The sequence below is a fragment of the Bombus affinis genome, chromosome 4, assembly GCF_024516045.1.
Source record: "Bombus affinis isolate iyBomAffi1 chromosome 4, iyBomAffi1.2, whole genome shotgun sequence".
In the NCBI taxonomy this organism is placed as follows: domain Eukaryota; kingdom Metazoa; phylum Arthropoda; class Insecta; order Hymenoptera; family Apidae; genus Bombus; species Bombus affinis.
In genome coordinates, this window is record NC_066347.1 from 11,448,804 (window position 1) to 11,464,512 (window position 15,709).

A 15,709-nucleotide genomic window follows, 5' to 3' on the forward strand; every position below is an offset into this window, starting at 1 on the left:
CTCACAAAATCGATCAGCAATTGCCGTTGCAAGATTAATTTGTTTCTAGTTGAAATCTTAATCTGTCTGCTGGGAAATCTTTAAGAAAAGTTTTAAAAGTTTCACCTTCGTTTACAGTTTACATCTATCTTGTAACATCGTTCGTCATTTTTCCCATTGTATTATTATCACGATTTTCTTATTTATTAACGTTGTTGATATTTTCATTCGACACAATTATGTTAGAAATTTCAACAAAGTTAAAGTTAACCATCTATAGTTAATAAATTAAAGTATTTAAAATAAAATTCTTTATGTTTACTGTGTATTTGATGTTGCATTATTTTTCTATTGTACTTTATATTATTTAACGCGTCTGGTCGATAGATACTTTATTTTCCTTTCTGGATGACAAATAACATTTCATTAAAACGATGAAAATAATTTCTTTCACGATTTCTCGATCAAACGATAACCCGTACTTATAGCATGATTATGGCAAATCTGTTTTGACCATTTTCTAAAAATCATAATGTTACAGAGGTTGTGAATCGGACGTACCGCTTGAGAATGCACGAAATCTCGAGAGCCCGTTTCTCGATCTCGATCTCAATTCAATGCTAACGCGTACGCTGCTGCAACGGACGTAGGTAGAATTATAGGCAGAATTCGCTGTAGTGGTATCGGCAGTGTTTACCGAATATCTCGAAGATCAGGGGTTCGCTCGATTTCGCGATCAATGCGTCGAATACGAATCGATAACGAAGGAAGGATCGACGGATAAGGAGGAATCGTTGGATAATCTCTGATAACGAAAAGAATCGCGCTGTAATTCGTAAATGAGTTATGTACTGACAATGAAACGCACCAACTAACTTAACTAACGATAAGAGTCAAGCTCGCGCGTGAGTGCCAATCGGATGTTCCTTGTACATTATACGTATGTGACATAGGTGACATAGGTTAGCCGAAGGTGATGATTTTTGCCGATGCGATGAGAAGCGATCTTCTCGTTATAAGAGAATCATACTTAACGATTTAAAGATTTGTATCGTAAGTCGACGCCTTCGACGATTTATCGCAATAATCATTTTTATAATTTTTGTATTTTTTGATTTAGAAGCGTGTTAGCGCCACTTTGAAAATTAAATGCCAGTTTATGAGAAAAACGTTATACCGATCAATTAGAATGACCACCCATTCCAAAGGGGAGAAAGAACTGACGTATATATAAGATTTCAATTTGTAATAATTACGGATTATCCGGTAGGGTTTCGTCTATTTGAACCAGTGGTGCGACGACTACTTACGTCCTTGCTGCTTATGATTTTTTGTTCATGTAATATTTAGAGTAGTTCGTGTTCAGATAAACGAGTTCGAGAAGTTGAATGACCAAAAGTTTACTTAATCGAGTACGAAAGCGATTAAAGAACGAGTATGAAACGGTAAAGCTTTGTTCGATCAAACGGACTATGTACGACGATTACGATCGTCGTACGGTTATAAATGGCAGAGCGCGTAGGAAACACTCTGATTTTTCACGAGATCGGTGTTTCAAAACGCGAGTGGACACCGAATATCTATTTCGCATAATGTCAGCTTTATCCTGTATGTTTAGTCAATGATTTTATTCGCAAAGATACATTTGACGAGTTATAATCAAAGTTTAACGAGTATAGTAATTCCGATTTTTATTAATTGTTAACAAACGATATGCACAAATGAAATAACGTCGGAGAAGATTTACTGAATCTATATTCATACGTCTATACATTCTTGAAGTCAATAGTTAAAGAAAACATCGATGAGCGACGTAATGGACAAGTTCACGCTGAAATCGTATCTCAATCGTGATGACTTTTAATGCCAACCGAGCAATACACGATTTACCGTTCTAATATCTGAAAAGTCGATGTTTACATAAGTTGTAACGTTAAAATTTGTTTCTTAAATGTAAAATGGACAATAACAAAAGTAAAACTATGAACGAACAGAATATTAAAAGAAGGGGTTATTACTCGGAGATCGTGACGGGTAGGTGATTAATCGATGAAAATATTTGAAAAATTCAGTGAAAATAATCGGGCGGTGCGTACAGGAACCGTGGAACATGCTGTGAAGCCGGAAGTGGTGGTTTTGGCGACTGCGCCAAGAAGAACGAAACTCGCCTGGCAAGTTTCCACCGAGCATCACAGTGCTCCAGTCGGACAATTACAGGATCAAGAAACGTATAATATCCTGGGCGAAGCTAAAAGATGGATGAGCTTTCCGGAAGATCGATCAATCGTAAGCAACGTAAACTAATTGGGGGGATCGCAGAGTGCTCGATAATGAATTATCGACGTGCTATCGAGATAACGCGAAAAAGTATTCGTTCGACACTATACCGATAACAAAATTCTTCGAAGTTTGAAGAAACGAATCTTGATTTTCTTCGAAGGAGAAAATTACGCGGAACGGATAACGTCTCTGTTAAGAAACGTAAATAATCGTAAAAGTTACAATGCGAAGCTATCTACTTATTCCGTATTTCCCAGAAATGAAAGCTGTAACAACGATAGAAAGCAATTTCTAGATTCTAGAGCATTGATCCTCGTTGATTTCGCTTATCGTTATTTACATTACTATTATCATGGACTCTAGTTGGTTAAAAGATAAACAAGCAAACAAACATTTGTGAAATAGACGTTTCCGGCGGAGACGTTTGTCCCGAAAGTACAAATGCAGCAAAATGTGCGGCCCAAGCGAATTCCACGAAACGTCGAGATGGAGAGGAGACGCAGATTGTACAGGAATTTGAAAATCCAGGATGTTTTGAAGGAAATTGGTGTTTCACCGAAGCAAATGTTACCCCCGTCCGCCACATTGCCGCTACTAACTTACGAAGAGACATACGGTTTGTTCAGTACGGCGCATTTTCTTCCTTTGGAAATTTTCGACGACGAAGAATACGACTGTAGGTGCGCTATTAAAAAAGTTTAATGCTTTTAACATGCACAAGTTAAAATTACAATTTTAAATAGATCATAGATCGATGAGATATTTAAAGGCAGTTGTTTTACACTTTTACGTTTTATTTATAAGACATAAGTAGGGAGTGGACACAGGCTACTATGTTTTAGGTTAGGTTCGGGCTACTATGAAAATACATACGGTGGTAAGGGTAATATCGCGATATCGAGTGGAAAATGTTAAAAATTAAATAAAAAATATCGATATGTTAAAATGAAAGAAAGATTTGCGTAGGCGAAAGATATTAAAAGAAGGAGAAAAATACAATTGCAGGACGGTAGAAGATTGGATAAATCTTGGGATGATCGATGGAACGCGTTATCCGCTACCGGCTACCGTTTTTGTGCCAAGATTCCGATCCGAGGACGAAATGTTTTCCATCGAGGACGATCAGTTGAACAAGCTGTTCGCTTGGACCAACGCTGCTGTTACTCACTACGATCGCGAGAGAAAATTGTGGACTGTGCTCACGCTTGACGGCAGAAAGCGCGAGTTTAAGATACCGAGAGTTTACATTCGTCTGTTCGCCGAAGATCCAAGGATCTATGCGAAGAGAGTGGCGGCGGCCATCAAACATAGACGAATTGCCGAAGCTTCTATAAAGTGCTGAGAAGTTTTACATTTTTTACTAAAAATTTTACATTTTCAGCTATATACGAGCCGTGAATACTTTTAACGCTATTAAATATGCTTACGTAGGTATCATTTTTATTTGGATTGTATGTTAATGGAAGGCATGAAAACGTTGAACGAAGAAGAAAAAGAAACGATCGTTCGTTTGGCTACGAATAATTCTAGATATAAGCACAAATATGTAATGTTGGTACGTAAAAGATTTCATTTAGATTTCAGTATACTTGCGCAAAATATACAAGGAGTAGTATATACAACGTAATAAAAAAAAAAAAAAAAAAAAATCAAAAGTAACAAGGTTTAAAATTAATATTTATACATTTAGTATATACGGTCAATATTAGCTTTCGTGAAAAAGGCACACGTACGTTTGCAGTGATAGTACAAGAGATCTGTAATCCGAAATTTTGACGGATTTGATATTCCTGATATCGAACAAATCAATTTTCTTCTTCCACGTACTTTGCAAATAGGCTGCGTACATTTCGTTTTCTAGAATATTTCCATTATGTAGCTACCGTATTTGACGGTAATCGCTTCGTTTTTTAGCTGATGGAAGAAATTTGTCTGGATTACCAGCGGACCATGTGCGATCTTACGTGGAGGCAGATGATACAGCGAAATCCGGAAATGTTTAAATTCGTCACGTGGATGCCGGATATCGAGGCCACAAGGGTGCCAAAAAAGGGCAAGATCGATACAGGCATGACGAATTTTCTGGTAATATCACTTTGTATGTATTACATCGATAATAATGTTTCTGCGAGAACTTTATTTTACCGACCTTCGTTTTAAACACGTTCCACGTATTAATAAAAAAAAAGAAAAGAAAAAAATAGAGAAAAAAGAAAGGAAAAGATTTGCATAAGACGTTTCTATAGAAATGTCTTGATTTGTCAATTTTGTGTTTGCTTACAGCGACAAACGAATTGAGTAACCAACTCTCTTTACCATTTTATTCTAATAAATAAACGCTTGTTGTAAGCTTAATTGGCGATTGCCAATTATAATAATATCACGCTGGATGTATCACCAGTATTATTATCTCGGTACGATCGTCTCTGTAATCTTTGCGACATCGATCAAAAATAGTAATTGAAAGATGCAATTTATTGATCGATGTTTGTTTGCCGGTGCCGATCTTCTATCCTCGTCGAATTATAATTAAAAATTTTCTGGATCGTAAAGATCGCTAGAGAAAATATACGTTTATCGAGTTTGCAATTTCGAGTCTCGATAATAAAAATAATGAATTTCGATTTAGAAAACGAGGCAACGTACGCACTGGATAACGCTGTACGTTCACGAAGAGGTATACCAAGCTATGGCGTGCGTCATGGCGGAATGCATGTACGTATCCTCTATGAATTTATTCGCTACTTCTTATGGCAAACAAATAAGACTGTTAGAGTTCGAGGATCTGCAAAGCCAGGCCATCCTTACGGTTATTAAGTATTTGAAAGAGCCGTGGTTGGAGAAAATTACGCAATCGGTTAGGATGTGCTTGAGGGATCTTGGAAAGGGTTGGTTTGATCTCGAACAGAAGAATCACGGGGTGTACGATGTGATGAAATTGAAACGTTTCATGAATCTCACCACTCTTTGTATGCAGGTACGTATTTAACAGATGTAATCGGTCGAGAGGATAGGATCGATGAAATTTTTCTATTATTTTGATTTTTTTTCATTGTTTTATTGTTTTTTATCACTGGATAAAATTCTGGATAAAAACGAGCTTGTAGGTTTATATTGATCGATAATCATCATTTTGAAGGGTCTTTCGAGTCTACTATCCGTGACAAAAAAAGATATTGATTAAGCGCATTAATAAGAAATAACGAATAGCGATCGCCTTAGGTCTTTGGTGATTTACTCTGTCTATATGTACATAATATAACGATAAGTTTGACGGCTGTGTTTAATCTAGTTTGACACGTTATTTAACACATAGGCATAGTAAATGCACTATATGCACGACGAAGATAAGTATTATCATATTTTCGACGGCATTTGCACGATAAATTGCGACTATATTCCGAGAAGTTTAACAAATCGATTATTGCGCTCTAACAACAGATGTACATATCAAAACGTAACGAGCAATCATAAACATGCTTCTATCATAATTTTCTCAAATCGTAAATATCCAAACTGTAGGCTACTCTATCAAAAGCGAATAACACTTGCCTCTTTTATGCCAAATATTTATACGATCATTCGATATAATACGTAAAATATGTACACGTACGAGAGAGAGAATAAGCTACGGATATTGGCTACTAGTGCAAATGTAGCTGTGCACGTAGCAGTTTATTCGAAACAAAGGGGATTTACTAATAGGGATGAAAGTAAAAATACAAAGTAAAAATATTTGTTCACTTAACACGATGTTGTTACGCCGCTGTGTCTTTGTACACACGCATAGAGGAATACTTCGATGAGAAAGTTGTATAAAAGTGTTTTCACACCAGATTTCTATCCATCGTACCGTATTCATTTTGTATAGAGATATTATCGTAAGTTTTATAAGCTAATACCGGACTGTAACTAGTATGCGTTGCGTGTTCTGGTGGAAAATTCGATAAAATTATACGGAGAGATCTTGGAAAGACCAGCGTTGTGTGTCTTGGACGTAGAGGAGTCATTCGCTTGGGGAGACGATCTCGTCGATACCCGATTTAAGCCTGCTGCCAATCCCATCTTCTTGATTGATCTTCAAATGGACCAACAGAAAGCATATTACACGACAAATCCAGACAAATTTGTAGTAGGTGCATTTCCGTTCTATCGCTCGAACGACATTGTTTTTCATCCGATAAAATTAGAAGAAATTAAAACAAAAACGAATATCTATATATTTGTTCTGTCCTCTGTGTCGTGACTCAAATGGTATACTATTACTGTACTATTACTATTAATGGATTACTATAGACTATACATAGATATATCTATGTCAAAGCAAACCGACTTCATTCGTTATATTTCTCTCTATGTGGGAGAAGCAAACTTGAAAGTTGCCTAAAACTTGAAAGTTTGTCACCTGTATCTGGTATAGTGTAGTATATAACTGTTGTATATAGTATGGTACGGTATATATAGTGGATCGCGTTTTAGTGTATTATTTAGCGTATCAAATAATATAACCTGTTCTTGTCATATGTACATCTATCGTTAGAAATATGAAATTCGATCGAATTTGAAGACGGTAAATTATTGAAATTGTTTTAATCGTCAAATTTCAATCGGTAATTAGACAAGTTTATTAAGGCGTGAAAAAATGGAAGTTGTCTAAACAATTCTGTAAAATTAAATGGAAAGCGTTTTTATAGCGTTTGAAAGGAATCAAGGTACTCGATCGATGCATGGGAAGCGTCGTTTTTCCCGAACGAGAATCATCATACTTTCCTTCATACTGTTTGGAATTTATCGAGTTCTATGATAATAATAAATACGACGGTACTTGTTATTAAGACGATCGATCGGTCTCGGTCGGTACGCTATTCCGTCAGTTTGGAAAAATGACATTTTCTACGCGTCGAGTTAATGATTTTTACTTATCGAGGTTTTTCTTTGTTTAACGCGTTAACGTGGATCGTTGGAAGGAAAGCATCGTCGCTTTATACGACAACGCGCTCGCCGCTTGCCATCAAATCAGGCAACTACATCCCTTTCTACTTCCAAAGTTGAAGTTCCCAGCCGACCTTTTTCTAAGTTCCGTTGGTTTACTCGAAGACCAGGTATGCAAAGTTCGCGACCGATTGACCATAGCTTACGAAAGATCGACGATACCGTTAAGAGCGTACGCGAAGGAATACAGCCGATATCAGTCGTTCTTCAATCTCGACATCCCCAAGTACATCGAGTGAGTGATCAAAGTTTTTCAATTTCATTCAATGTAATCAAGTTCAAATATGACGTGAAAATGTTCTCAGAGCGTTTATACGGTTACCGAATTGAATTACGAACGCGCTTTCGAACGATAGAAAAATTTCGTTTTTAAAATCCTGTTCAGAATCCGGATCGGAATCTGATTAGAATTCCGATAATGTTGTTCCAGTTAAAATGCGTAGAATGGATAGTGGTACGTTCTTCTAACGTTTACACCAACATTACGTTCCAGTATATCGTTTCGAATGGTTTGACGGTTTGTTTTAAAATCACGCGCAATTTGGCCATTCGAATATTTAATCGGAATTTCATTAGGACGAGCTTGATCGAAATTTCGTGAATTCCATCCTACTTGAAACTTGAAACTTGAAACTTGAAACAACGCTTGCGATCGTTTCTTGATTTCACGCGTAATCTTAATAGAAATTGTCGTTAGATACCCTTTCGTCGAGTCATGTTCGACGATGATGCTTTTGTTACTTTCGCGATAATTAACATTAATCTTCATAAAGGCATCTTTTAGCGAAATATCGAATAGATGGAAACGTATAGATATAACGAAATACAAGTTTCTATCGAAATTGAATCGAAAAGAACGGTTGGCGCGCGATACTCGTGAAATAACGTGGCCGGTGACTAAATAAAATTTGATATCGATGTCGAAGGGCGTACAAGCAGGAGGAGCTTAGCACGGCGGAGATAAAGGAGGAAATTGCGTTTCATATGACGATGAAGCAGAATCTGCAAGCGACTTTACCCAATACCATTGCCATCGGTCCGTTTCTAGCGAACGTTCGCCCTTTGAAGGATTTGCTGATGCGGAAACGGCACCAGTGTGCCACGGAATTGCTCGTTATGTTGACGGAGAAGTTACGAACGGAAGTCGACGATATCTTGGAAGAATACACGCAGATAAGGTACAAATTGAGGGAAGCGCCGCAGAGTATCGAGCATATATTCGAGATACGCGATTGGATGGAAACTATTCCGCTTCGAGTGCAGAATCTCGATGAGAGGATGGACGTATTGAAGTTGGATTTTGATATTCTCGACGGATTTCTATGGAACGTATCCGACGAAGATTTCCACGCCAAGTGGGAAGTGATCGGTTGCCCTCTTCAAATTGAGAACGAGGTGATGAAAATCTTCGTATCGACCGGTTTACGGATTAGCGCGTTAGCGTAGAAAACGATTAGGTTCGCTATTTACTTGTTATAAGTTTCTATGGAGTGACAGAGAGAACGAAAAGATTCGTAAGTGGAACGTTGATCGGAAATATTTTTCAAACGAACATTTTTTTCCGCCAACCATAAACGAGTAATTGGATCGGAGACGGTGTCCGAATTCTAATTAAACGATTGGCTGAAAATTCAAGCAGGTGCGAGAAACGAACGAACGGCTGATGGAAGAGCAGGAAAAGTTCTACAAAATCCAACTGCAGGACGAGGTTCTACTGCAAGAGAGAATAGACACTCTGGTTAGCAACGTGGCAAACATCGCTCTTCAAACGGATATCAATCGTATACACGAGACTGCGCTCGATGTGAAACGAATCTGGAAAAGCATGGTCGACTGTCGGGAGATGGGTTTGTTGCTCAATGAACGGCAAAAGTTGCTCGACATGAAAGTGGTGCCTTTCGATCATTTGCACAAGTTGATGCGCGACTTTGAACCTTACAGAAGCTTGTGGGTCACCGCTTCGGGCAAGTATACGAACATGAACGATATTGGTCGATATTGGACGCGCCAGCCTGTCCGAAAAGTCAATTTTAATAAAATTTCTTGCCTTTTACCCTCTATTTTAAAAACTTTTACCTTCGAAGCAGCGTTGCCTCTGTCGAAAGTAAATTTCGCAAGTTCGACATCGTTATCGAAATGTTGTGTTTCGTAATTCGTAGATTGGCTTAAATGGCACGACATATGGATGGATAACCCGCTGATGAACGTGGATGGCGCTCAGATCGACGTTCTAGTCGCTGATATGCATCGGGCAATGACTCGCGCGATTCGAACGTTTCAAGAATTTCCAAGTAGGTTCGAACAATTCGCTGGAAAATTGGCATGAAAATTAGCATCTTTTGCTCGAAAAGGCGAGTAATTCTCCTTTTGGGACAGAGGTGCGAGCGATCGCAATCGCCATAAGGCAACAAATAGACGAATTCAAGCCTTACGTTAGTCTCATACAAGCTCTTCGGGATCCGGGAATGAAGGATCGTCACTTTGAGCAACTGAGCGCGCAAACTGGCATACAGATGGCTCTCAAGCCGAGCATAACGTTTAAATCGCTGTTAATGCTCGGTATCGAGGAGTTTGAAGAATTAGTAAAGACCGTCGCTGACACAGCAGCCAAAGAATACGCCACGGAACGGACGTTGAACAAGATGATCGAAGAGTGGGAAACGATCGTTATGGAGATACTGGCGTATAAAACAACCGGTCAGTACGTTTATTTCTTTCGTTCGTATTCGTTACTACGTATCTGGTATACAGGTATAAAGCGGAATTTTATCGAGCATTTCGTTCGTTCGATCGATGACGACGCGTTGATCCGTTTATCTATCCGCCGCGTATAGGAACGTATATAATAAAGGTGGCAGAGGAAACTACGATGCTACTGGAGAATCACATACTCGGCGTACAGCAGCTGGCGTTCAGCCCGCTGAAGACCGTTTTCGAGGACCAGATTACCGAATGGGAGTATAAATTAAAGTTGACGGAGCAAGTGCTGATTTTATGGATCGAAGTACAAAGGTAGGAGGGATCGAGCGTTTGTTTAACGATAAGAACGCGCGCAATTACAGAGACTGGATGTATCTGGAACCGATATTTACGTCGGAGGACATTAAGGTTCAGCTGCCGGTGGAGACTAGGAAGTACAATGCGATGGAACGCAACTGGAGACGAATCATGAAGAACGCCTATGAAAATCCCTATGTAATTTCATACGCAATGTCTTGCTTTGTTTGTGATTTTCTCTCGATAACTGTCCTATCTACCTTAGAACCGTTCCTTTTCTATTCCACGTAATCTTAAACGATCTTAATTACTCGTCGTTCATATTCCTTTAATATCCCGTTGGAAAGTAAGAAATCGTTAGAGAAACGCGTAACTCGCTAATTTCTTTGTTGTTTTATCGTTTTATCGTTTTATCGTTTCGTAAATATGTCTCGGTTTGAAAATGTCGACGAACGTTTCGTTTCTCGAAAGTTTGAGCTAAAAGCGCTATCGCGACAGGTTATCAAGATATGTCCCGACATCAATCTACTGGAGAGCCTTCGAGAGTGCCAAAGTTTGCTGGAAGTGGTGCAGAAAGGTCTATCCAACTACTTGGAAATGAAACGACGAATTTTTCCTCGATTCTACTTCCTCAGCGACGAGGAACTTTTGGAGATCCTGGCTCAAGCGAAGAACGTGCAAGCGGTGCAACCGCACCTCAGAAAGTGTTTCGAGAACATTCGAGAAGTGAAGTTCGAAGAGGATCTACAGATCACTCGAATGTACTCTGCCGAGAGGGAGGAAGTGGTGCTTGATCCGCCGATGTACCCGTTGAGGAGCGTGGAGTTTTGGCTGGGCGATCTGGAGACGGTGATGCGCACCACTATCAGAAACATCATTGGAACGGCTCTGCTAGTCATCGATGTAATTCCAAGGAAAGCGTGGGTGTACATGTGGCCGGGACAAGTGACTCTCTGTTGCGGTCAAACTTATTGGACCGCGCAAGTGGAGAACGGCATCCGTACCAAAACTCTCTCCGATTACTATCAACGACTGTTGGCACACGTAAGACACAGAGTCGCCGAGAACGAAAGTATAATAACAAGTGCTTGGCCACGTTTCCTTGGCTTATATATATACGCGGTTATATATAATATAAAATATACGTATACGATATGTCGATACGTCGTTCATTTTATTTCTCGCACGACCCTAATTGTTCTATTTACATGGTCGACTAGTGAAATCTTGCCGTAAACAACGAATCGAATAGAATTTATCCCACAGATGGAGGATCTACGCGAATTGGTGCGCAGTCCGCAAACGGAAATTCAAAGATTAATGCTGGAAGCGGTAATCACCATCGAGGTGCACGCGCGCGATGTGCTGTACAAGCTGTTACAGGAAAAAGTATCGAACGTGAATGATTTCGATTGGATATCGCAACTTCGTTATTACTGGGTGGATGGCGAGCTGAAAGTGCGTGCTGTGAACGCGGAATTTCCGTACGGGTACGGTAACTAACTGGAACATTTTTCAATTTTTATTTCAAATGTTGCTTCTTATTGTATAAACCCCTCCCACCTGCCGTCTCTCTGCCTTACCTCTGAACCTAATCGTTATTATTTATCGGAATTTGGCGAAAGATACGAATATCTGGGCAACACCGGAAGACTCGTCATCACCCCTCTGACCGATCGATGTTACTTGACGTTAACTGGGGCGTTGCACTTGAAATTCGGCGGTGCGCCAGCTGGCCCCGCCGGAACGGGCAAAACGGAAACCACCAAGGACCTTGCCAAAGCGTTCGCCATACAGTGTGTAGTGTTCAATTGTTCCGATCAGTTGGACTTTATGTCGATGGGAAAGTTCTTCAAAGGTCTCGCAAGGTAATATCCGATTTGTCCGACCTTTTCGTCTCTTTTGACTTTTTCCACGTGTCACGTATCGTAATATCGTCTGTAGGTTCGAGTAGATGCATGTACCTGTATGTTAAAGATCAACGTTCAACGATAAATTAATATTTCTACGTTATCGTCGATACAGACCGGTATTTACCAGCGTTATCGGGCTTTGTAAATTAAAAAATAAAAGTTGAAACTCGAAGACGGTATCTTCGTTTCGTACGTTAACCCCGTCACACGCAACCACGCTGATATTCTGATTAATTTTATAAATTAAATTTAAATTTAATTAAACGGAAATTTCATTTCATCGGATTCGATTCGCAAAGATGTTTGTGCCGTGAATGTTGAATTCGAGTAATTTCTGCGAAATCCTTTAACCATTTCATTCATCCGTTTTAATTATCGTTCATTATTCTCGACAACGATCTTCATTTATCTGCCATTTATTCGTTTTATCTTGAATATAATCACCGCAGTGCAGGTGCATGGGCATGTTTCGATGAATTCAACAGAATAGATATCGAGGTGTTGTCCGTGATTGCCCAGCAGATCATGACGATCCAGCAAGCGCAACAAATGCGAATGGACACGTGAGTCTATGAATTTTCCTTAATATAGTTTTAAACGGATAGTACAATTTACGAGTATGGCTTTCGTTTCGACGAATTGTTCGTGATATTTTTCAGGTTCATGTTCGAAGGGGATGAAATCGTACTGAAGACATCGTGCGCGGTATTCATCACTATGAATCCTGGTTACGCGGGTAGGACGGAATTACCGGACAATTTGAAAGCCTTATTCCGTCCTGTGGCTATGATGGTACCAGACTATTCGCTCATCGCTGAAATTTCGTTATTTTCGTACGGCTTTTCCGAGGCGAAAGTTTTGGCCGGCAAAATAACGACTACGTTTAAATTGAGCTCGGAACAATTGAGCACACAGGTACCATATTCTCAAGACGTTTAACGCGTTACATAATTTAATTACACGTATTTGATCATTAAACGATTCATTTACCGATCGCCGGTCGATATTTTAACTTGGTCGGTTAAGGCACGAGGTATTCAAGTTCACGGCATTTTCGTATTTAGCTTTACTGCTATTTTACTTTTTCAACTTATTTTACTATTGCGTTAGTTAGTTGGAAATTGCGTTTGTTCGATTTCGTGGATAGAATGGCAGTATCCTTTTGTCCTACGTACAGTCGGGAAGTGAAAAATTTTCCTTGAGAAATAAATATTTTTACCAAGGATCATTATGATTTCGGAATGCGAGCAGTGAAGACGGTGATCGCTGTGGCAGGAAATTTAAAAAGGGAACAGAAAGATTTAAACGAACAGCAGATCTGTTTACGTGCTTTGCGAGATGTGAACGTTCCCAAGTTCTTAAAAGACGATTTGACGCTGTTCAACGGTAATTTCCTAGAATTTCTTCTTCTTTCGCAAGTTCTCGACTTTCACGATACCACGTATCTCCTTCGTTTAATCAGGTATCGTGTCTGATTTATTTCCACGTTTGGAGGAGAAACACGTAGACCACGGAGTATTGGAAACCCAAATTCGTGCAGCGATTGCGAGGATGGGCCTAGAGGAAGTTGACGGTATGCCAAATATTAGTTTCGGATCAGTTTGCAGTTTATTCCAGCGTTCGAAATTATCAAAAATTTTATTTTTCGTTTCATTACGTTTCGTTTCATTAAACTCCATTAATCGTTATTGTTATACGTTTCGTCGATCCCGAAACTCTATGTAATACTACTAATACTCTCTGTATCGACTCGCTTAATTACATTTTCTTATTCAAATTCTATACGTTCTTTGTGTAATATTCTTTTTCGAGATGTTTTTCAGTGTATCGTAGAGCTTGACTTTTACTAAACGATTCAGTCATCCGAATAACTAAAAGTTAATCGTAATGGAAATTAAAAGTTGGAGCACACGTTTTCCCATAATAGCCGGAATCTTTTGATGGAAGATCCGGCTTAGATAGAATTCCGTGTTCGAACGTGCTATAAAGCGATGATCGAAACGTGTTTGATCGCAGAGTTCGCGAAGAAAGTTATCCAATTGTACGAGACGACTGTGGTGCGGCACGGATTAATGCTGGTTGGTCCAACCGGGTCGGGCAAGACAAGGGTAAGTGTTTATCTATACTCGCGATAGAACTTTTCTACTCTCTTTCGTAACTACGTTGCAAAGATGTTTACAAGGATACTTTTCGTTCGATACGATTCGATCGCTCTTCTTACATCCACGTCCTTCGATCAAATAAATACGATATATCGACATAAAGTACGCCACGTATGATATTAATTAATTAAACGTTTCAAAGTCAAATGCAAGTTGCGCTCGGTATTTTTGGTATTTTTGGTATTTTTGTATCAACGTCGACGTATACGTACCAAAGGAGGGTTGCGTTTGAAAAATAATCGAATAAACGATCGTAACGCGCAACCGCAACAACGTGTTCTGTTGTATAATAATATATGGTTAAAGATCAAAAGAATTTCTCTCTGTATTCGCTCGTCTTTTCTATCCTTTATATCGTATATCGTAGAAAGATATCGTCGCGTTCTTCGAATTCCGTTTATCGGATCTTTCAAATATCATCGTAGTCGGATATTTTTCCAAACTTGTAATTTTTAGACAAATTAGACAACGTTTCGTTGCGTCGGACGTTCATTTTTCACCAACGGTAGAGCGATGTCGGGCGGTGATCGGGAAACTTTTGCACCAAGTGCCTTGGCACCGAACAAATTACGGTAGATTCGATGGTGCACAGGTGATGCACAGTTGCGTCAATAAAGGGCTGTTGTGGAGGCAGTAGGCGAGAAAGGCAAATCGATAGCTTTGGTTGTTTGGAAAGTTAATTCGCACGATCGATGGAACCGGTGTTGTCGATTAGTCGGCATTGTTCGCGGTGAACGTGACCGTTGTTCATTGAAACGATGAAAATGTATTTATCGAAAGGATTATAACGGGCGGCGATTAAGCCGATCACCGCAGCTGATCACTTTACGTTTGCATCATGGTTTGTCTAATATCCGGCACGACGAGTAAATATCCGGGCGAGTAAATATTAAATTCAAATTATCGTATGTATAAGGTCGTTGGACCGTTCGCGGAGAGACGCGATCGCGAGCAAGTAAATTCCCGTTACGATTAGATAATCGACGATAATCCACGAAACGATCGATCCTCTATTCCTTTTAGGATAATAGAGCTGGTTAAACTGATTACGACGCTACAGTGACAGGTTACGATGTACGGTTTATTCGAACAACTCGTACACATAGACAGTCACGCTCGCCGTCTATAGATATAAGTTAAATAGATGGCCGCCTCGATCGAGGGATGGATCCTGAGTTACGTAAAGAGTCACCGGACGTAACGAGGTATATCGGCGATCGTAAAAGGTTGGCTTTTTCCTCTTGAAAAATCAATGAGAAGATCGGAGTAAGGTGACCGTGTCAGGAACGGGTATTTCTTTCGGTTCGTCGGAGATATTACGTAACAAAGATAGGTTGAAATATCGCCGAAACGAACAAAACAGTTAGTTAGATTAGCGTACAGTTT

At 39.5% G+C, this 15,709-nt stretch overlaps 3 protein-coding genes across 3 annotated transcripts; all 3 read left to right on the forward strand.

Annotated features, from left to right (window-relative positions):
- Nucleotides 1-1,562: 1,562 nt before the first annotated feature.
- On the forward strand, nucleotides 1,563-3,925 carry LOC126915161 (dynein axonemal heavy chain 1). Its single transcript, XM_050719612.1, has 2 exons — nucleotides 1,563-2,939; nucleotides 3,265-3,925. The coding sequence occupies exons 1-2, from the start codon at nucleotides 2,701-2,703 to the stop codon at nucleotides 3,599-3,601; spliced, it is 576 nt and encodes a 191-aa protein (XP_050575569.1). The 5' UTR covers nucleotides 1,563-2,700; the 3' UTR covers nucleotides 3,602-3,925.
- A 25-nt stretch (nucleotides 3,926-3,950) lies between these two features.
- LOC126915148 (dynein axonemal heavy chain 1-like) lies at nucleotides 3,951-6,585 on the forward strand. The gene is made up of 2 exons (XM_050719587.1): nucleotides 3,951-4,344; nucleotides 4,889-6,585. The coding sequence occupies exons 1-2, from the start codon at nucleotides 4,177-4,179 to the stop codon at nucleotides 5,246-5,248; spliced, it is 528 nt and encodes a 175-aa protein (XP_050575544.1). The 5' UTR covers nucleotides 3,951-4,176; the 3' UTR covers nucleotides 5,249-6,585.
- Nucleotides 6,586-12,741: 6,156 nt separating this feature from the next.
- On the forward strand, nucleotides 12,742-14,431 carry LOC126915158 (dynein axonemal heavy chain 1-like). The gene is made up of 3 exons (XM_050719603.1): nucleotides 12,742-13,547; nucleotides 13,624-13,734; nucleotides 14,178-14,431. The coding sequence occupies exons 1-3, from the start codon at nucleotides 13,403-13,405 to the stop codon at nucleotides 14,294-14,296; spliced, it is 375 nt and encodes a 124-aa protein (XP_050575560.1). The 5' UTR covers nucleotides 12,742-13,402; the 3' UTR covers nucleotides 14,297-14,431.
- Nucleotides 14,432-15,709: the final 1,278 nt, after the last annotated feature.

Excerpts from the sequence above, each read along its gene's own strand:
- LOC126915161 (XM_050719612.1), top strand. The coding sequence starts at position 2,701 with ATGCAGCAAAATGTGCGGCCCAAGCGAATTCCACGAAACGTCGAGATG. Across the intron at positions 2,940-3,264 it reads GACGAAGAATACGACTGTAG|GACGGTAGAAGATTGGATAA; the intron begins GTGCGCTATTAA and ends ATACAATTGCAG.
- LOC126915158 (XM_050719603.1), top strand. The coding sequence starts at position 13,403 with ATGCGAGCAGTGAAGACGGTGATCGCTGTGGCAGGAAATTTAAAAAGG. Across the intron at positions 13,548-13,623 it reads CGATTTGACGCTGTTCAACG|GTATCGTGTCTGATTTATTT; the intron begins GTAATTTCCTAG and ends TCGTTTAATCAG. Across the intron at positions 13,735-14,177 it reads GGGCCTAGAGGAAGTTGACG|AGTTCGCGAAGAAAGTTATC; the intron begins GTATGCCAAATA and ends GTTTGATCGCAG.
- LOC126915148 (XM_050719587.1), top strand. The coding sequence starts at position 4,177 with ATGGAAGAAATTTGTCTGGATTACCAGCGGACCATGTGCGATCTTACG. Across the intron at positions 4,345-4,888 it reads CAGGCATGACGAATTTTCTG|AAAACGAGGCAACGTACGCA; the intron begins GTAATATCACTT and ends ATTTCGATTTAG.